Source organism: Epinephelus lanceolatus, chromosome 9, assembly GCF_041903045.1.
Source record: "Epinephelus lanceolatus isolate andai-2023 chromosome 9, ASM4190304v1, whole genome shotgun sequence".
Lineage (NCBI taxonomy): Eukaryota > Metazoa > Chordata > Actinopteri > Perciformes > Serranidae > Epinephelus > Epinephelus lanceolatus.
In genome coordinates this window covers 128,598-150,536 of record NC_135742.1, presented here as the reverse complement: position 1 = coordinate 150,536, position 21,939 = coordinate 128,598, and the positions used below count along the sequence as shown (strand labels likewise).

At 49.0% G+C, this 21,939-nt stretch overlaps 2 protein-coding genes across 4 annotated transcripts in view; one reads left to right on the top strand and one right to left on the bottom strand.

The window, feature by feature from the left end:
- Window positions 1-4,340, bottom strand: part of ntng2a (netrin g2a) — a 35,244-nt gene extending 30,904 nt beyond the window's left edge. For both annotated transcript variants that reach the window (XM_078171102.1, XM_078171103.1), the window contains exon 1: window positions 4,164-4,340. The gene's annotated coding sequence lies outside the window, so the exon portion shown is untranslated. The remainder of the gene's footprint in view (window positions 1-4,163) is intronic.
- A 4,597-nt stretch (window positions 4,341-8,937) lies between these two features.
- med27 (mediator complex subunit 27) lies at window positions 8,938-21,853 on the top strand. Of its 2 annotated transcripts, none has more exons than XM_033618871.2 (8): window positions 8,938-9,172; window positions 9,638-9,782; window positions 10,923-11,053; window positions 12,004-12,097; window positions 12,660-12,708; window positions 12,817-12,858; window positions 12,940-13,017; window positions 21,648-21,853. In XM_033618871.2, the coding sequence occupies exons 1-8, from the start codon at window positions 8,970-8,972 to the stop codon at window positions 21,743-21,745; spliced, it is 840 nt and encodes a 279-aa protein (XP_033474762.1). In that variant the 5' UTR covers window positions 8,938-8,969; the 3' UTR covers window positions 21,746-21,853. The 2 variants fall into 2 exon arrangements, with proteins under 2 accessions (XP_033474762.1, XP_033474761.1); XM_033618870.2 differs by having other exon boundaries at window positions 12,601-12,708.
- The last annotated feature ends 86 nt before the right edge of the window (window positions 21,854-21,939 follow it).

The following is a 21,939-nucleotide window of genomic DNA, read 5'->3' as shown; positions in this document are numbered from 1 at the left end:
AACGCACCCAGAGTTTCCCTCACCTCGGAGTCAACGCACTCAGAGTTTCCCTCACCTCGGGGTCAACGCACTCAGAGTTTCCCTCACCTGGGGGTCAACGCACTCAGAGTTTCCCTCACCTCGGGGTCAATGCAGTCAGAGTTTCCCTCACCTCGGAGTCAATGCAGTCAGAGTTTCCCTCACCTGGGGGTCAACGCACTCAGAGTTTCCCTCACCTCGGAGTCAATGCAGTCAGAGTTTCCCTCACCTGGGAGTCAATGCAGTCAGAGTTTCCCTCACCTCGGGGTCAACGCACTCAGAGTTTCCCTCACCTCTGGGTCAACGCACTCAGAGTTTCCCTCACCTGGGGGTCAACGCAACCAGAGTTTCCCTCACCTGGGGATCAACGCACTCAGAGTTTCCCTCACCTCGAGGTCAACGCACCCAGAGTTTCCCTCACCTGGGGGTCAACGCACCCAGAGTTTCCCTCACCTCGGGGTCAACGCACCCAGAGTTTCCCTCAGCTGGGGATCAACGCACTCAGAGTTTCCCTCACTTCGGGGGTCAACGCACTCAGAGTTTCCCTCACCTGGGGATCAACGCACTCAGAGTTTCCCTCACCTGTGGGTCAACGCACTCAGAGTTTCCCTCACCTCGGGGTCAACGCACCCAGAGTTTCCCTCACCTGGGGGTTAACGTACTCAGAGTTTCCCTCACCTGTGGGTCAACGCACTCAGAGTTTCCCTCACCTCGGGGTCAACGCACCCAGAGTTTCCCTCACCTGGGGGTCAACGCACTCAGAGTTTCCCTGACCTGTGGGTCAACGCACCCAGAGTTTCCCTCACCTCTGGGTCAACGCACCCAGAGTTTCCCTCACCTCGGGGTCAACGCACCCAGAGTTTCCCTCACCTCGGGGTCAATGCACTCAGAGTTTCCCTCACCTGGGGGTCAACGCACTCAGAGTTTCCCTCACCTCGGGGTCAACGCACCCAGAGTTTCCCTCACCTCGGGGTCAACACACTCAGAGTTTCCCTCACCTGGGGGTCAACGCACCCAGAGTTTCCCTCACCTCGGGGTCAACGCACTCAGAGTTTCCCTCACCTCGGGGTCAACGCACTCAGAGTTTCCCTCACCTCGGGGTCAACGCACCCAGAGTTTCCCTCACCTGTGGGTCAACGCACTCAGAGTTTCCCTCACCTCTGGGTAAACGCACTCAGAGGTTCCCTCACCTGGGGGTCAACGCACCCAGAGTTTCCCTCACCTGGGGGTCAACACACTCAGAGTTTCCCTCACCTGGGGGTCAATGCACTCAGAGTTTCCCTCACCTGGGGGTCAACGCACCCAGAGTTTCCCTCACCTGGGGGTCAACGCACTCAGAGTTTCCCTCACCTCGGGGTCAACGCACTCAGAGTTTCCCTCACCTGGGGGTCAACGCACTCAGAGTTTCCCTCACCTGGGGGTCAATGCACCCAGAGTTTCCCTCACCTGGGGGTCAACGCACTCAGAGTTTCCCTCACCTCGGGGTCAACGCACTCAGAGTTTCTCTCACCTCGGGGTCAACGCACTCAGAGTTTCCCTCACCTGGGGGTCAACGCACTCAGAGTTTCCCTCACCTGGGGGTCAATGCACCCAGAGTTTCCCTCACCTGGGGGTCAACGCACTCAGAGTTTCCCTCACCTCGGGGTCAACGCACCCAGAGTTTCCCTCACCTCGGGGTCAACACACTCAGAGTTTCCCTCACCTGGGGGTCAACGCACCCAGAGTTTCCCTCACCTCGGGGTCAACGCACTCAGAGTTTCCCTCACCTCGGGGTCAACGCACTCAGAGTTTCCCTCACCTCGGGGTCAACGCACCCAGAGTTTCCCTCACCTGTGGGTCAACGCACTCAGAGTTTCCCTCACCTCTGGGTAAACGCACTCAGAGGTTCCCTCACCTGGGGGTCAACGCACCCAGAGTTTCCCTCACCTGGGGGTCAACACACTCAGAGTTTCCCTCACCTGGGGGTCAATGCACTCAGAGTTTCCCTCACCTGGGGGTCAACGCACCCAGAGTTTCCCTCACCTGGGGGTCAACGCACTCAGAGTTTCCCTCACCTCGGGGTCAACGCACTCAGAGTTTCCCTCACCTGGGGGTCAACGCACTCAGAGTTTCCCTCACCTGGGGGTCAATGCACTCAGAGTTTCCCTCACCTCGGGGTCAACGCACTCAGAGTTTCCCTCACCTCGGGGTTACTGTAACATACTCAGTTTTCACTAACCCCCCTGACGTTGTCTTTATATGTACAGGTAGAAGGTTCTGTTCTGTCCTTCAGAGAAATGAAGTCAGATATGAAAATGAGACCTCGTCGTCTGTCTGTGTCTGTCCCTCAGTGTGTCTGTGTGTCTCTGTGTGTATCTGTGTGTTTCTGTGTGTCTCTGTGTGTCTCTGTCTCCGTGTGTCTCTGTGTGTCTCTGTGTCTGTGTGTCTCTGTGTGTCTCTGTGTGTCTCTGTGTGTCTCTGTGTCTGTGTGTCTCTGAGTGTCTCTGTGTGTCTCTGTGTCTGTGTGTATCTGTGTGTTTCTGTGTGTCTCTGTCTCTGTGTGTCTCTGTGTCTCTGTGTGTCTCTGTGTGTCTCTGTGTCTCTGTGTGTCTCTGTGTGTCTCTGCGTGTCTCTTTGTCTCTGTGTGTCTCTGTGTCTCTGTGTGTCTCTGTGTGTCTCTGTGTCTCTGTGTGTCTCTGCGTGTCTCTGTGTCTCTGTGTGTCTCTGTGTGTGTCTGTGTGTCTCTGTGTCTCTGTGTGTGTGTGTCTCTGTGTGTCTCTGTGTCTCTGTGTGTCTCTGTGTCTCTGTGTGTCTCTGTGTGTGTGTGTCTCTGTGTGTCTCTGTGTCTCTGTGTGTCTCTGTGTGTCTCTGTGTCTCTCTCTCTGTGTGTCTGTGTGTCTCTGTGTCTCTCTGTCTCTCTGTCTCTGTGTGTCTCTGCGTCTCTGTGTCTCTGTGTGTCTGTGTCTCTGTGTCTCTGTGTGTCTCTGTGTCTCTGTGTGTCTCTGTGTGTCTCTGTGTGTCTCTGTGTCTCTGTCTCTGTGTGTCTCTCTCTGTCTCTGTGTCTCTGTGTCTCAGTGTGTCTCTGTGTGTCTCTGTGTCTCTGTGTGTCTGTGTGTCTGTGTGTCTCCGTGGGTCTCTGTGTGTCTCTGTGTCCGTCCCTCAGTGTGTCTCTTTGTCTCTCTCTTTGTGTCTCTGTGTCTCTGTGTGTCTCTGTGTGCCTCTGTGTCCGTCCCTTAGTGTGTCTCTGTGTGTCTCTGTGTCTCTGTGTGTCTGTGTGTCTGTGTGTCTCCGTGTGTCTCTGTGTCTCCATGTGTCTCCGTGGGTCTCTGTGTGTCTCTGTGTCCGTCCCTCAGTGTGTCTCTTTGTCTCTCTCTTTGTGTCTCTATGTCTGTCCCTCAGTGTGTCTCAGTGTGTCTCTGTGTCTGTCCCTCAGTGTGTCTCTGTGTGTCTCTGTGTCCGTCCCTCATTGTGTCTCTGTACATCATTGTGTCTCTGTCCCTCAGTGTGTCTGTCCTTCATTGTGTCTCTGTCCCTCAGTGTGTCTCTGTGTCTCTGTGTGTCTGTGTGTCTCTGTGTCCGTCCCTCATTGTGTCTCTGTCCCTCATTGTGTCTGTCCCTCATTGTGTGTGTCCCTCAGTGTGTCTGTCCCTCAGTGTGTCTGTCCCTCATTGTCTCTGTCCCTCATTGTGTCTCTGTCCCTCATTTTGTCTCTGTCCCTCAGTGTGTCTGTCCCTCATTGTCTCTGTCCCTCATTGTGTCTCTGTCCCTCATTGTGTCTCTGTCCCTCAGTGTGTCCGTCCCTGTGTTTGTTTGTTTGTTTGTTTGTGTCTGAAGAAGATGATTAAACTGAGACTCAGAGACTTGGACTCTGATATTAAAACATTTCTTCTTCTCTCTGCAGAGTCACACACAGGAAACACTGCACAGTCTGTCCTGTCTCACACCACAGAAGAAGAAGACAAACCACCCCGACATGTAACACGTTTAACATCAGTTACATATGAACATCAGTAATCAGCAGCAACAAACAACAAACAACAATAATAATAATAACATTAATAATAAACACTGGAACTGATGAACCATCAAACAAAGACTGATGCGAGGTCAACATTTAAATCAGACTCAACCACATCCACCTGTCTGTCTCTCAGTGAGTTACTCACCTGTCTCTCTGTGTGTCTCTGTCTCTCTGTACTTAGTGTCTTCAGGTTGATTCTTGATAAGCTGATTAAACAGACAATAAAACACTGAACCTCTTCTTCTTCTTCTTCTTCTTCCTCCTCTTCCTCTCTGTCCTGCTCTGTCTGTCCCTCTGTCCTGTCTTCTTCGTCTGTTCTCCTCCTCTGTGTTTCTTCTCTGTTTTAAGTCCTCCTACTCTTTTCTATCTTTTCATCCTAATCTCCTCCTGCTGCTCTTCCTCCCTCCCCCTGTGCTCCTCCTCCCCCCCCCCCCCCCCCCCCCGCTCCTCCTCCTCCATCTGTCAGTAAACCTCTCTGTGTCTCTGTCTATATGAAGTCCTCCTGACTCAGGTGAGACCCTTCCATCACACAGGAAATAATAAATAATACATTAAATTAAATCTGTGTTTCTTTGGTTGTTTGTTTGTTGTTTTGGTTCAGAATAAATAAACGTAATTATATAAAAAAAAAACATCATCAACTTTTTGTTTCTTTGTTTATTTCAGTTTTTGAAACAATACATTTATTTTGTTGTTAGAAATACACAACCAGAGTTTTTTCAATGTCAGCTTTATTGAAACACATTACAAACACAGCTGAGGTTCAACAAGCTCTGAGTCTAATCCTGAACTCTGACTTGACTTACCCTGATCTGGGAAACTCTGAGTATCCGGTTCCAGAACAGCTGATTTGAATTCGTTCAGTCAACTATGTCTTGAGTTAAGCACATGCACAACCACAATAAAAAGCCATCATCAATGGAGCCCCGATACCTCAAGTCACCATGGCAACCGGAGAGAAAAAGCGATCAACTTATTTTACACCTGTGGAATTGGAGGTGCTCATGAATGCCTACAGTGAATATGAGCATATATTTCATAAACAAAGTAACAGCACTAAAGCTGCCAAGGAGAGAGAGGCAGCATGGGAAATTTAACAAGCAGGATCCTCTTTGACAGGATGCTGGTGGCTCAGTGGATAGAGCAAGCGTCCCATATATAGGTTGGTTTTGCCAGGCGGCCTGGGTTCGACTCCGGCCTGTGGCACCTTGCTGCATGTCACTCCCTCTGTCTCTCTCCCCCTTTCACGCTTAACTGTCCTGTCAGTTTAAGGCAAAATGCCCCCCCAAAAAATATCAAAAAAGAATCCTTGTAAAATTTCAGCAGCTATTTTAAGCACATATAGATGGTTGATGACTTATTTGAAATTTAAGTCCTTTAAAAACTATAATAACCAAGATGCCCCCCCCCCCTTTGCCACCCAGCAAAAATCTCACTCTGAACTGAGATCAAAACTTGAGAGCATTAATTTAACATTTATCCACACTTAATTAAAATCGTAGCTTACAGGTGAAAAAGTGGCTTTGAATAAAATCTGATGTTCATGTAGGTTCAATCTCACAGGGGAAAAACACACTTGAAAAACTTAAAATGAAATATAAAAACATCATTCAAACAGGTAAGGCATATTTGACTTGGCCATGACTGTACCTTCCTTTAGTTTGATTCATATTTGATTTATTAAACAAAGTAGCTTCAATAACCTGTCATCAGTCTAATGATGACATGGGCGGGTCTAATGATGATGGGCGGGTCTAATGATGATGGGTGGGTCTAATGATGATGGGTGGGTCTAATGATGATCGGCGGGTCTAATGATGATGGGTGGGTCTAATGATGATGGGCGGGTCTAATGATGATGGGTGGGTCTAATGATGATGGGCGGGTCTAATGATGATGGGCGGGTCTAATGATGATGGGCGGGTCTAATGATGATGGGTGGGTCTAATGATGATGGGCGGGTCTAATGATGATGGGTGGGTCTAATAATGACATGGGCGGGTCTAATGATGATGGGTGGGTCTAATGATGATGGGCGGGTCTAATGATGATGGGCGGGTCTAATGATGATGGGTGGGTCTAATGATGATGGGCGGGTCTAATGATGATGGGTGGGTCTAATAATGACATGGGCGGGTCTAATGATGATGGGTGGGTCTAATAATGACATGGGCGGGTCTAATGATGATGGGTGGGTCTAATGATGATGGGCGGGTCTAATGATGATGGGTGGGTCTAATAATGACATGGGCGGGTCTAATGATGATGGGTGGGTCTAATGATGATGGGCGGGTCTAATGATGACATGTGGTCCAAATAATCTTGTTTTTATTCTTAAAAAAAGTTTTACCAACACCTGTCTGAGTCTTTTCCCTTAAATTACTATTAAATTAATTCAACATTATTACAGAGTTTCAGATATGTTGTTTAATAAGTGACTTAATATTATTACTGTATATAAGTTATATCTGTTGTACATAATTCAAAACAACACGTCTTTTTCAGATCTTTTTTTTTTACTTCAGCGTTATTTAATTATTCATTCATTATTTATCTATTTATTTTACAGATGTTCTTTTTTTTAATTACTTTTTTTTTTTTTTTTTTTTTTTACATCTATTGTTTTTCTTTTAGTCTAAAATGTGGATTTAAAAGATACTCCATGAGATACTTTTGGGAACTATTGAAATATGATATTCAAAGAGCTGCACTTAAAAAAAATGTAAATTCATAGCAAATTAGAAAAAAACAGAAAGAAATTGAGACTATCAGAGATATTTTGAATCTGCAAACAAAAAACTGTAATGATTTAACTAATGAAGAGATGATGAATTTGAATAAGTTAGAAAGCCAATTATAAAATATTTATGAAGAGAAAACTAGAAGTGCTTTTATTAGATCAGGATGCAAATGGCTTGAGCAAGGTGAGAAAAATACTAAATATTTTTTTAGTTTAGAAAAAAGAAATGCAGAATTTGCAGCAGTAAATTTATTATCAATGGCACAATCTCTGATGATCCTAAAATAATCTCTTAACATGTAGCTCAATTTTATCAAGATTTATATTCTTCAACCTTTACACCCTCCCATATTGAACCATTTTTAGACAATATTTCAGCAGATTCAAGAAAAATAAATAATGATCTTAGAGTCTCATGTGAAGAGGAGATATCATTGGCTGAAATTAGTGAATGTATTAAATCCCTTAGACAAAACAAATATCCTGGTAATGACTGGAATGAATGTTTCTGGTTTAAAGATGAACTTGGATAAATCTGTCTTATTTCCAATTAGAAGTTGTAATTTGTCAAGCTATCATGGGATTCCAATTAAAGAAAAGGTAACCTACCTTGGGGTTGTTATCTGCAATGATGCGGAACACTGAAGTAAAGTCAATTTTGATCCCATTATTGAAAAAACAAAAGTCAAAATTGAACTCATGGTTAATGAGAGATATATCCTTATAAGGGTCTTGCTATCAAAAACAGAAGGTATATCTAGATCTGTCTATGTATCATTATCACTTAATGTCCCAACAAATGTTATTAAACAACTGAATAAGATGCTGTATGACTACATTTAGAGGAAAAAAACCCATTATCTCAAAAAAGAAACAATCAAAGGTAGTAGGGAACAAGGTGGTCTTGAGGACTTGGACTTGAGTTTATTAAATAATACATTTAAAGTTAAATGGCTTATTGAATTCCTAAAGAATCCCGACAGTATATGGTATGCTTTCCCATCATATTTATTTAATTCGATTGGTGGCATTGATTTTTTATTAAAATGCAATTTCTCCATTGATAAAATCACAGTTAGTTTAGCTAATTTTCACAAGCAAGCTCTCTTAGTGTGGTTATTAGTTTATAAGCACACCTTCAGTCCTCATCTGTACTATGTTTGGAATAACAAGGATATTCTACACAAAAGAAAATCCCTGTTTTATCGCTCATGGTATGACAATGGAATTTTGCTTGTATGCCAATTATTAAATAAGAATGGTGTGTTAGTGTCAGATTCAGAATTTATTCAGAAATTCAAGATAACAATCACACCTAAAGAATACGCTGTTATCTTCAATGCAATTCCTGCCGGTTCACTTCTATTTTTAAAGAACTGTAACCTCACAGAAACCAACTCATTTAGTTCTAGGCAGATTTTTGTTGGAGGTATCAATATTCAAGATAAACCTTGCAGTAACAGACACATTAGAAACGCATTGAACTACACTGTAGCCCCTGCAGCGAAATTCTTCTGGTTGTCTATCATGAGCAGTTTACAGTGGAAAAAAGCCTGTAGTGTTTTAAATAAATATTGCAGTAGTAATAAAGTGAAAGAAGTATCTTACAAAGTGTTACACCGAATTTATCCCGCTAAGGAGGTCTTGGAGAGATTTAAGTTAAACATAGACTATTCTTGTACTTTCTGTAATGTGGACAAAGAAACAATATTTCATCTGTTTTATCATTGTCACCATTCAAAGAAGTTTTGGAATGATATGCAAGACTTTGTAAATGAGAAAATGAACACTACTGTGAATCTTACTGTGTTTGATGTGATGCTATATTTTATTTCCAGTAGGATGGAGAACAACACTGCCTACATAATACAACTTCTAATTATTCTTGGAAAGTTTCATATACACAAATCAAAATGGTCTGGCTCTAAACCCTGTTTTCGTCGTTTCATTGTTGAACTCCAGCAGTATGGCACCACACTTGAATGTGTTAACAACAACAAAGCTGCAAAGACTCAACCTGTTAAAGACTGTGCATTTGAGTTTTGAAAGGTCTGGCAATGAACTCTAGTACCCCTGGTCTGTTCAGTGTTCAATGATTTTCTGTCATTTGTTTGTTAAACCTCATATTTGCAAATAAAACATTGTGAAAAAAAAACGGCTCCGTGACGTCATCACTGAGCGCCAGCAGCAGACAGAGGAGAAGCAGCAAAGATGGCGGACGTGGTGAATGTCGGGGTGAATCTGGACGCCTTCTCTCACGCCATCAGCGGCATCCAGGCGCTCCGCTCCAGCGTGAGCCGAGTATTCGAGTCCCTGAAGGACGGCATGAAGAACCGGGAGACCCTGGAGGGCCGGGAGAAGCAGTTTATAGCCGAGTTCCAGGACAACCTGCAGGCGGTGAACAGAGACCTCAAGTGAGTCCCACACACCAAACCTCATTCAGGTTTTAGTCAGTATAACTGCACCGCGGCTGCAGACTACAATCTGATATGAAGTGGTTTTAATTATAATGATTTAAACTCAGAGTCACAGTCACACCAAAGCCCAGTCAGATTTTACTCTATTTAAGGACACACAGCAGCAGCTGCAGATTATAGTCAAATATTTACTGATTTTAAATTATATAGACCTTAATGTTAAATGTGTTAAACGTCATGTATGAAATGTATATGTTGTATGTTTGTATGTATCTGTTTCTATATCTATAACTATAGATATAGAAACAGATACCTCTGTTACAGTTTCCTTGGGTAAAAACAAGAAGTGGGAGTGTTGCTGTTTGTCAGCTGTGTGACTGATTCACATCACAGCTCTGATAAATAACTTGTCTCACTGTCTGTGTGTCTGTCTCTATCTCTGTCTCTGTCTCTGTGTCTCAGTGAGTTGGAGCGTCTCAGCGGTCTGGTGGGACGTCCCTCAGAGTCTCATCCCCTCCATAACAGCGGTCTGCTCAGTCTGGATCCGGTCCAGGATAAAACCCCTCTATACTCTCAGCTGCTGCAGGCCTACAAGTGGTCTAACAAGGTGAGCATGCTAACAGGCTAACACGTTAGCTCCTTACAGGTGATGCTTAGGTACAGGTGTCTGTGGGAGGAGCCAGACATCATCAGTGTCAGACACAGGAAATACACTAATCAGTGTTTATCGACCTGTTATTGATCCTGATCGATCGTCTGGTCTCCAGCTGTGATTCATTTGTGCTGATGACGTGACAACGTTAACATTAATTTTTCATCATGTTAAAGATAATGCTAACATGGATCAGTCATTCTGATGACGTGACAATGTTAACGTTAAGTTTTCATCATGTTAAAGATAACGCTAACATGGATCATTCATTCTGATGATGTGGCAACATTAACGATAAGTTTTCATCACGTTTACGTTGGGGCGTTGGTGGGTTAATGGATAGAGCAGACGCCCCATGTACAAGGCTGTTGCCGCAGCGGCCCGGGTTCGAATCCAGCCCGTGGCCCTTTGCTGCATGTCACTCCCTCTCTCTCTCTTTCTCTCCCCCTTTTACACTCACCTGTCCTGTCAATTAAAGGCTAAAATGCCCGGAAAAATATCTTAAAAAAAAGAGAGAGATAACGTTAACATGGTTCATTCGTTCTGATGATGTGACAATATTAATGTTAAGTTTTCATCATGTTAAAAATAACACTTACATGGTTCATTAATTCTGATGATGTGACGTTAACGTTAAGTTTTCATCACGTTTAAAAAAACGTTAACATGATTCATTCGTTCTGATGACGTGACGTCAATGTTAATGTTAACGTGAGTCAGTTGTTCTGATGACATCACAACGATTACGTTAGTAAGGCTTACGTTAATGTTAATGTTTTTCCTGATCAGCTGTGAGGGTCATAAGGACAGAGGGATGTCGTATGCTGTAAAGCCCTGTGAGGCAAACTGTGATTTGTATTATTGGGCTTTATAAATAAAATTGATTGATTGATTGATTGATTAACCTGATGAATGTGTATAAATTTTTTTCTGAGGAAAGTCACAGTTTGGTGTTATTGTGACAGAGTATGATGTCACTTCCTGTCTGGAAGATGATCTCCGGTTCGTTAACAAATAACTTTACAATGTGTGAATTTAGCTTATGTGTTGTTACCATGACGATGATTGTGAATCTGTGTGTGTATCTGTGTGTAGTTGCAGTACCATGCCGGTTTGGCTTCTAGTTTGTTAAATCAACAGTCACTCAAACGATCGGCCAATCAGATGGGAGCTTCAGCCAAGAGACGACCCAAAGTCCAACCCAGTACTCTGGTACTTCCTCCTCAGTGAGTACTACAGTAACCACAGTAACTACAGCTCCTTCTCAGTGAGTACTACAGTAACTACAGTAACTACAGCACCTCCTCAGTGAGTACTACAGTAACTACAGCTCCCCCTCAGTGAGTACTACAGGAACTACAGTAACTACAGCTTCTCCTCAGTGAGTACTATAGTAACTACAGCTCCCCCTCAGTGAGTACTACAGGAACTACAGTAACTACAGCCCCCCCTCAGTGAGTACTACAGTAACTTCAGTAACTACAGCTCCTCCTCAGTGAGTACTACAGGAACTACAGTAACTACAGCTCCCCCTCAGTGAGTACTACAGTAACTACAGTTACTACAGTTACTACAGTAACTACTATAGTAACTACAGTGACTACAATCAATCAATCAATCAATTTTATTTATAATATCACAAATCACAATTAGCCTCACAGGGCTTTACAGCATATGACACCCCTCTGTCCTTAGGACCCTAGCAGTGCAGTACCATCATTATAGTTCAGTGGAAGAAGTCAGCTCCGACTGGAAAACTCACTCTTTATATTTGAATATTTTAATGTCACAGTAATGATGACATGGGTTCAAACATCAGTAAATTAGTAAATAAATACTTTTAAATATTACAGTCTGTTTAAATAAGTTCAGTTTGAATATGTTTTTCCATTTAGTAAAAAAGTGTCTTAACATTTTCTGAGAGAGCTGGCCCATCATTGTACGGTCTGAGGCTGGTCTACGACGTTCGGTTAGTACGAACAAATATTAAAGAATCACAGATTCCTACTGAAATGTTTGTGACGTACAGGTGAAGTTAAAGTTTTACTACATACCGCTGAAACATCTTCACCGCCCCGACGCACTGAATCGTCACTGTTCCACCGATGGTTTACTCACCTGATGACCCCCCATGACATCACCTCTGTGACATCACATCCTGTTTCTCTGTGGACAGGTATGTGGATGATGTTATCTCTCGGATCGGCCGGATGTTTCCTGATATGACCATCGAGCTGTTCAGACCCAACGGGACGTCGGCTGTGCTGCTGGTAATAAAACACATGACAACACACACTGTACAGGTGTGTTCAGACCAGGTAACAGGTGTGTGTTCAGACCAGGTAACAGGTGTGTTCAGACCAGGTAACAGGTGTGTGTATTCAGACCAGGTAACAGGTGTGTGTGATCAGACCAGGTAACAGGTGTATGTGTTCAGACCAGGTAACAGGTGTATTCAGACCAGGTAACAGGTGTATGTGTTCAGACCAGGTAACAGGTGTGTGTGATCAGACCAGGTAACAGGTGTATGTGTTCAGACCAGGTAACAGGTGTATGTGTTCAGACCAGGTAACAGGTGTGTGTGATCAGACCAGATAACAGGTGTATTCAGACCAGGTAACAGGTGTGTGTGATCAGACCAGGTAACAGGTGTATTCAGACCAGGTAACAGGTGTATGTGTTCAGACCAGGTAACAGGTGTGTGTGATCAGACCAGGTAATAGGTGTATTCAGACCAGGTAACAGGTGTCTCTCTGACATACATCCCTCTCAGGTGACCCTGGGGAAGGTGTTGAAGGCAATCGTTGTGATGCGTTCGTTGTTCATTGACAGGACGGTTGTTCGAGGATACAACGAGAATATTTACAACGAGGACGGAAAGGTAGGAGGTCAAACTCACCTGACAGGTGACCCCTGATACCTGTCTGACTCTCTCAACTCTAACCTGTCTGTTTTTCTGTCCCCTCTCTAACCTGTCTGTCCTCATCAGCTGGACATCTGGACCAAGTCTCAGTACCAGGTGTTCCAGAAGGTAAGACTCACCTGTCCTTACCTGAGCTCCTTCACACCTGAGCTCAGTGTGCAAAACTCTGATTGGTTGTGTTGTTGCTAGGTAACAGACCACGCCACCACCGCCCTGCTGCACTACCAGCTGCCCCAGATGCCCGACGTCGTGGTTCGATCATTCATGGTGAGACACCATCACTGTCTGTCTCTCCACCTCTCTGTGTCTCCACTTGTCTGTCTCTTCACCTGTCTGTCTCTTCACCTGTTTGCCTCCTCACCTCTCTGTCTCCACCTGTCTGTGTCTCCACCTGTCTGTCTCTCCACCTGTCTGTCTCTCCACCTGTCTCTGCATCCTCACCTGTCTGTCTCTCCACCTGTCTGCCTCTTCACCTGTCTCTGCCTCCTCACCTGTCTGTGTCTCCACCTGGCTGTCTCTCCACCTGTCTGTCTCTCCACCTGTCTGTGCCTCCTCACCTGTCTGTGTCTCGACCTGTCTGTCTCTTCACCTGTCTGCCTCCTCACCCGTCTGTGTCTCCACCTGTCTGTCTCTCCACCTGTCTCTGTCTCGCCACCTGTCTGTTTCTCCACCTGTCTCTGTCTCTCCACCTGTCTGTCTCTCCACCTGTCTCTGTCTCCTCACCTGTCTCTGTCTCCTCACCTGTCTGTTTCTCCACCTGTCTCTGGCTCCACTTGTCTGTGGCTCCTCACCTGTCTGTCTCTCCATCTATCTGTCTCCTCACCCTTCTGTCTCCACCTGTCTTTGCCTCCTCACCTGTCTGTCTCTCCACCTGGCTGTCTCTCCACCTGTCTGTTTCTTCACCTGTCTGTCTGTCTCTGTCTCCACCTGTCTCTGCCTCTCCACCTGTCTGTCTCCACCTGTCTCTGCCTCCTCACTTGTCTGTGTCTCCAACTGTCTGTGTCTTCACCTGTCTGTTTCTCTACCTGTCTCTGTCTCCACCTTCCTCTGTCTCCTCACCTGTCTGTTTCTCCACCTGGCTGTCTCTTCACCTGTCTGTGTCTTCACCTGTCTCTGCCTCCTCACCTGTCTGTGTCTCCACCTGTCTGTCTCTCCACCTGTCTGTCTCTTCACCTGTTTGCCTCCTCACCTCTCTGTCTCCACCTGTCTGTGTCTCCACCTGTCTGTCTCTCCACCTGTCTGTCTCTCCACCTGTCTCTGCATCCTCACCTGTCTGTCTCTCCACCTGTCTGCCTCTTCACCTGTCTCTGCCTCCTCACCTGTCTGTGTCTCCACCTGGCTGTCTCTCCACCTGTCTGTCTCTCCACCTGTCTGTGCCTCCTCACCTGTCTGTGTCTCGACCTGTCTGTCTCTTCACCTGTCTGCCTCCTCACCCGTCTGTGTCTCCACCTGTCTGTCTCTCCACCTGTCTCTGTCTCGCCACCTGTCTGTCTCTCCACCTGGCTGTCTCTCCACCTGTCTGTCTCCCCACCTGGCTGTCTCTCCGCCTGTCTGTTTCTTCACCTGTCTGTCTGTCTCTGTCTCCACCTGTCTCTGCCTCTCCACCTGTCTATCTCTCCACCTGTCTCTGCCTCCTCACCTGTCTGTATCTTCACCTGTCTGTCTCTTCACCTGTCTGTTTCTTCACCTGTCTGTTTCTCCACCTGTCTCTGTCTCCACCTTTCTCTGTCTCCTCACCTGTCTGTTTCTCCACCTGTCTCTGTCTCTCCACCTGTTTGTGCCTCCTCACCTGTCTGTGTCTCCACCTGGCTGTCTCTTCACCTGTCTCTGCCTCCTCACCTGTCTGTGTCTCCACCTGTCTGTGTCTCCACCTGTCTGTCTCTTCACCTGTCTGTCTCCTCACCCGTCTGTGTCTCCACCTGGCTGTCTCTCCACCTGTCTGTGTCTCCACCTGTCTGTCTCTCTACCTGTCTGTCTGACTCTGTCTCCTCACCTGTCTGTGTCTCCACCTGTCTGTCTCTCCACCTGTCTGTCTGACTCTGTCTCCACCTGTCTCTGCCTCCTCACCCGTCTGTGTCTCCATCTGGCTGTCTCTTCACCTGTCTGTCTCTCCACCTGTCTGTGCCTCCTCACCTGTCTGTGTCTCCACCTGGCTGTCTCCTCACCTGTCTGTGTCTCCACCTGGCTGTCTCTCCACCTGTCTGTCTCTTCACCTGTCTGCCTCCTCACCCGTCTGTGTCTCCACCTGGCTGTCTCTCCACCTGTCTGTCTCTCCACCTGTCTCTGCATCCTCACCTGTCTGTGTCTCCACCTGTCTGTCTCTCTACCTGTCTGTGTCTTCACCTGTCTGTCTCTCCACCTGTCTGTGCCTCCTCACCTGTCTGTGTCTCCACCTGGCTGTCTCTTCACCTGTCTGCCTCCTCACTCATCTGTGTCTCCACCTGTCGCTGTCTCTCCACCTGGCTGTCTCTCCACCTGTCTGTCTCCCCACCTGGCTGTCTCTCCACCTGTCTGTCTCTTCACCTGTCTGCCTCCTCACCTGTCTGTGTCTCCACCTGGCTGTCTCTCCACCTGTCTGTCTCTCCACCTGTCTGTGCCTCCTCACCTATCTGTGTCTCCACCTGTCTGTCTCTCTACCTGTCTGTGAGTTCATCTGTCTGTCTCTCCACCTGTCTGTCTCCCCACCTGTCTGTGTCTCCACCTGTCTGTCTCTCTACCTGTCTGTGTGACTCTGTCTCCTCACCTGTCTGTGTCTCCACCTGGCTGTCTCTCCACCTGTCTGTGTCTCCACCTGTCTGCCTCTTCACCTGTCTCTGCCTCCTCACCTGTCTGTGTCTCCACCTGGCTGTCTCTCCACCTGTCTGTCTCTCCACCTGTCTGTGCCTCCTCACCTGTCTGTGTCTCGACCTGTCTGTCTCTTCACCTGTCTGCCTCCTCACCCGTCTGTGTCTCCACCTGTCTGTCTCTCCACCTGTCTCTGTCTCGCCACCTGTCTGTCTCTCCACCTGGCTGTCTCTCCACCTGTCTGTCTCCCCACCTGGCTGTCTCTCCGCCTGTCTGTTTCTTCACCTGTCTGTCTGTCTCTGTCTCCACCTGTCTCTGCCTCTCCACCTGTCTATCTCTCCACCTGTCTCTGCCTCCTCACCTGTCTGTATCTTCACCTGTCTGTCTCTTCACCTGTCTGTTTCTTCACCTGTCTGTTTCTCCACCTGTCTCTGTCTCCACCTTTCTCTGTCTCCTCACCTGTCTGTTTCTCCACCTGTCTCTGTCTCTCCACCTGTTTGTGCCTCCTCACCTGTCTGTGTCTCCACCTGGCTGTCTCTTCACCTGTCTCTGCCTCCTCACCTGTCTGTGTCTCCACCTGTCTGTGTCTCCACCTGTCTGTCTCTTCACCTGTCTGTCTCCTCACCCGTCTGTGTCTCCACCTGGCTGTCTCTCCACCTGTCTGTGTCTCCACCTGTCTGTCTCTCCACCTGTCTGTCTGACTCTGTCTCCACCTGTCTCTGCCTCCTCACCCGTCTGTGTCTCCATCTGGCTGTCTCCCCACCTGGCTGTCTCTTCACCTGTCTGTCTCTCCACCTGTCTGTGCCTCCTCACCTGTCTGTGTCTCCACCTGGCTGTCTCCTCACCTGTCTGTGTCTCCACCTGGCTGTCTCTCCACCTGTCTGTCTCTTCACCTGTCTGCCTCCTCACCCGTCTGTGTCTCCACCTGGCTGTCTCTCCACCTGTCTGTCTCTCCACCTGTCTCTGCATCCTCACCTGTCTGTGTCTCCACCTGTCTGTCTCTCTACCTGTCTGTGTCTTCACCTGTCTGTCTCTCCACCTGTCTGTGCCTCCTCACCTGTCTGTGTCTCCACCTGGCTGTCTCTTCACCTGTCTGCCTCCTCACTCATCTGTGTCTCCACCTGTCGCTGTCTCTCCACCTGGCTGTCTCTCCACCTGTCTGTCTCCCCACCTGGCTGTCTCTCCACCTGTCTGTCTCTTCACCTGTCTGCCTCCTCACCTGTCTGTGTCTCCACCTGGCTGTCTCTCCACCTGTCTGTCTCTCCACCTGTCTGTGCCTCCTCACCTATCTGTGTCTCCACCTGTCTGTCTCTCTACCTGTCTGTGAGTTCATCTGTCTGTCTCTCCACCTGTCTGTCTCCCCACCTGTCTGTGTCTCCACCTGTCTGTCTCTCTACCTGTCTGTGTGACTCTGTCTCCTCACCTGTCTGTGTCTCCACCTGTCTGTCTCTCCACCTGTCTGTCTGACTCTGTCTCCACCTGTCTCTGCCTCCTCACCCGTCTGTGTCTCCACCTGGCTGTCTCCCCACCTGTCTGTGTCTCCACCTGGCTGTCTCCCCACCTGTCTGTGTCTCCACCTGGCTGTCTCTTCACCTGTCTCTGCCTCCTCACCTGTCTGTGTCTCCACCTGGTTGTCTCTCCACCTGTCTGTCTCTTCACCTGTCTGCCTCCTCACCCGTCTGTGTCTCCACCTGGCTGTCTCTCCACCTGTCTGTCTCTCCACCTGTCTCTGCATCCTCACCTGTCTGTGTCTCCACCTGTCTGTCTCTCTACCTGTCTGTGTCTTCACCTGTCTGTCTCTCCACCTGTCTGTGCCTCCTCACCTGTCTGTGTCTCCACCTGGCTGTCTCTTCACCTGTCTGCCTCCTCACTCGTCTGTGTCTCCACCTGTCGCTGTCTCTCCACCTGGCTGTCTCTCCACCTGTCGCTGTCTCTCCACCTGTCTGTCTCTCCACCTGTCTGTCTCTTCACCTGTCTGCCTCCTCACCCGTCTGTGTCTCCACCTGGCTGTCTCTCCACCTGTCTGTCTCTCCACCTGTCTCTGCATCCTCACCTGTCTGTGTCTCCACCTGTCTGTCTCCCCACCTGTCTGTCTCTTCACCTGTCTGTCTCTCCACCTGTCTGTGCCTCCTCACCTGTCTGTGTCTCCACCTGGCTGTCTCTTCACCTGTCTGTCTCTTCACCTGTCTGCCTCCTCACTCGTCTGTGTCTCCACCTGTCGCTGTCTCTCCACCTGTCTGTCTCTCCACCTGTCTGTCTCCCCACCTGGCTGTCTCTCCACCTGTCTGTTTCTTCACCCGTCTGTCTGTCTCTGCCTCCACCTGTCTCTGCCTCTCCACCTGTCTGTCTCTCCACCTGTTTCTGCCTCCTCAACTGTCTGTGTCTTCACCTGTCTGTTTCTCCACCTGTCTCTGTCTCTCCACCTGTCTGTGCCTCCTCACCTGTCTGTGTCTCCACCTGTCTGTTTCTTCACCTGTCTGTCTCTCTACCTGTCTGTCTCTCTACCTGTCTGTCTGACTCTGTCTCCTCACCTGTCTGTCTCTCCACCTGTCTGTCTCTCCACCTGTCTGTCTGACTCTGTCTCCACCTGTCTCTGCCTCCTCACGTGTCTGTGTCTCCATCTGGCTGTCTCCCCACCTGGCTGTGTCTTCACCTGTCTGTCTCTCCACCTGTCTGTGCCTCCTCACCTGTCTGTGTCTCCACCTGGCTGTCTCCTCACCTGTCTGTGTCTCCACCTGGCTGTCTCTCCACCTGTCTGTCTCTTCACCTGTCTGCCTCTCTACCCGTCTGTGTCTCCATCTGGCTGTCTCCCCACCTGGCTGTCTCCCCACCTGTCTGTCTCTCCACCTGTCTGTGCCTCCTCACCTGTCTGTGTCTCCACCTGGCTGTCTTCTCACCTGTCTGTGTCTCCACCTGGCTGTCTCTTCACCTGTCTGTCTCTTCACCTGTCTGCCTCCTCACCCGTCTGTGTCTCCACCTGGCTGTCTCTTCACCTGTCTGTCTCTCCACCTGTCTGTGCCTCCTCACCTGTCTGTGTCTCCACCTGGCTGTCTCCTCACCTGTCTGTGTCTCCACCTGACTGTCTCTCCACCTGTCTGTCTCTCCACCTGTCTCTGCATCCTCACCTGTCTGTGTCTCCACCTGTCTGTCTTTCTACCTGTCTGTGTCTTCACCTGTCTGTCTCTCCACCTGTCTGTCTGACTCTGTCTCCTCACCTGTCTGTGTCTCCACCTGTCTGTGTCTCCACCTGTCTGTCTGACTCTGTCTCCACCTGTCTGTGTCTCCACCTGGCTGTCTCCCCACCTGTTTGTCTCTTCACCTGTCTGTCTCTCCACCTGTCTGTGCCTCCTCACCCGTCTGTGTCTCCACCTGGCTGTCTCCCCACCTGTCTGTCTCTTCACCTGTCTGTCTCTCCACCTGTCTGTGCCTCCTCACCTGTCTGTGTCTCCACCTGGCTGTCTCTTCACCTGTCTGCCTCCTCACTCGTCTGTGTCTCCACCTGTCTCTGTTTCGCCACCTGGCTGTCTCTCCACCTGTCTGTCTCCCCACCTGGCTGTCTCTCCACCTGTCTGTTTCTTCACCTGTCTGTCTGTCTCTGTCTCCACCTGTCTCTGCCTCTCCACCTGTCTGTCTCTCCACCTGTCTCTGCCTCCTCACCTGTCTGTTTCTCCACCTGTCTCTGTCTCTCCACCTGTCTGTGCCTCCTCACCTGTCTGTGTCTCCACCTGTCTGTTTCTTCATCTGTCTGTCTCTTCACCTGTCTGCCTCCTCACCTGTCTGTGTCTCCACCTGTCTGTCTCTCCACCTGTCTCTGCATCCTCACCTGTCTGTGTCTCCACCTGTCTGTCTCTCTACCTGTCTGTGTCTTCACCTGTCTGTCTCTCCACCTGTCTGTCTGACTCAGTCTCCTCACCTGTCTGTGTCTCCACCTGTCTGTGTCTCCACCTGTCTGTCTGACTCTGTCTCCACCTGTCTGTGTCTCCACCTGGCTGTCTCCCCACCTGTTTGTCTCTTCACCTGTCTGTCTCTCCACCTGTCTGTGCCTCCTCACCCGTCTGTGTCTCCACCTGGCTGTCTCCCCACCTGTCTGTCTCTTCACCTGTCTGTCTCTCCACCTGTCTGTGCCTCCTCACCTGTCTGTGTCTCCACCTGGCTGTCTCTTCACCTGTCTGCCTCCTCACTCGTCTGTGTCTCCACCTGTCTCTGTTTCGCCACCTGGCTGTCTCTCCACCTGGCTGTCTCTCCACCTGTCTGTCTCCCCACCTGGCTGTCTCTCCACCTGTCTGTTTCTTCACCTGTCTGTCTGTCTCTGTCTCCACCTGTCTCTGCCTCTCCACCTGTCTGTCTCTCCACCTGTCTCTGCCTCCTCACCTGTCTGTTTCTCCACCTGTCTCTGTCTCTCCACCTGTCTGTGCCTCCTCACCTGTCTGTTTCTCCACCTGTCTGTTTCTTCATCTGTCTGTCTCTTCACCTGTCTGCCTCCTCACCTGTCTGTGTCTCCACCTGTCTGTCTCTCCACCTGTCTCTGCATCCTCACCTGTCTGTGTCTCCACCTGTCTGTCTCTCTACCTCTCTGTGTCTTCACCTGTCTGTCTCTCCACCTGTCTGTCTGACTCAGTCTCCTCACCTGTCTGTGTCTCCACCTGTCTGTGTCTCCACCTGTCTGTCTGACTCTGTCTCCACCTGTCTGTGTCTCCACCTGGCTGTCTCCCCACCTGTTTGTCTCTTCACCTGTCTGTCTCTCCACCTGTCTGTGCCTCCTCACCCGTCTGTGTCTCCACCTGGCTGTCTCCCCACCTGTCTGTCTCTTCACCTGTCTGTCTCTCCACCTGTCTGCCTCCTCACTCGTCTGTGTCTCCACCTGTCTCTGTTTCGCCACCTGGCTGTCTCTCCACCTGGCTGTCTCTCCACCTGTCTGTGCCTCCTCACCCGTCTGTGTCTCCACCTGGCTGTCTCCCCACCTGTCTGTCTCTTCACCTGTCTGTCTCTCCACCTGTCTGCCTCCTCACTCGTCTGTGTCTCCACCTGTCTCTATTTCGCCACCTGGCTGTCTCTCCACCTGGCTGTCTCTCCACCTGTCTGTCTCCCCACCTGGCTGTCTCTCCACCTGTCTGTTTCTTCACCTGTCTGTCTGTCTCTGTCTCCACCTGTCTCTGTCTCTCTACCTGTCTCTGCATCCTCACCTGTCTGTGTCTCCACCTGTCTGTCTCTTCACCTGTCTGTCTGTCTCTGCCTCCTCACCTGTCTGTGTCTCCACCTGTCTGTCTCTCCACCTGTCTGTCTGACTCTGTCTCCACCTGTCTGTGCCTCCTCACCTGTCTGTGTCTCCACCTGGCTGTCTCCCCACCTGGCTGTCTCTTCACCTGTCTGTCTCTCCACCTGTCTGTGCCTCCTCACCTGTCTGTGTCTCCACCTGGCTGTCTCTTCACCTGTCTGTCTCTTCACCTGTCTGCCTCCTGACCCGTCTATGTCTCCACCTGTCTCTGTCTCGCCACCTGTCTGTCTCTCCACCTGTCTGTCTCCCCACCTGGCTGTCTCTCCACCTGTCTGTTTCTTCACCTGTCTGTCTGTCTCTGTCTCCACCTGTCTCTGCCTCTCCACCTGTCTGTCTCTCCACCTGTCTCTGCCTCCTCACCTGTCTGTGTCTCCACCTGTCTGTGTCTTCACCTGTCTGTCTCCTCACCTGTCTGTTTCTCCACCTGGCTGTCTCTCCACCTGTCTGTCTCTTCACCTGTCTGCCTCCTCACCCGTCTGTGTCTCCACCTGGCTGTCTCTCCACCTGTCTCTGCATCCTCACCTGTCTGTCTCTCCACCTGTCTGTCTGACTCTGTCTCCACCTGTCTCTGCCTCCTCACCTGTCTGTCTCTCCACCTGGCTGTCTCCACCTGTGTGTCTTTTCACCTGTCTGTCTCTTCATCTGTCTGTCTCTCCACCTGTCTGTCTCCACCTGTGTGTCTCTCCACTTGTCTGTCTCCACCTGTGTGTCTTTTCACCTGGCTGTCTCCTCATCTGTCTGTCTCTCCACCTGTCTCTGTCTCTCCACCTGTCTGTCTCCACCTGTGTGTCTTTTCACCTGTCTGTCTCCTCATCTGTCTGTCTCCACCTGTCCTCAGACGTGGTTGCGGAGCTACATCAAACTCTTCCAGTCTCCGTGTCAGCGCTGTGGTCGTTTCCTGCAGGACGGACTTCCTCCAACATGGCGAGACTTTAGGACACTCGAGGCGTTTCACGACACGTGTCGCATGTAAACAAATACTTCCTGTTTACCTGTTGATGGACTGTGTATGTACAAAGATGTTTGAATAAAGTTTAATTTGTATGATTTTACAGTCATTTGTGTTTTCAGTCTGTCAGGAAGAAAGATTTCAATAAATTTCATTCAAAGTTTGATTTGATTCGTCGACT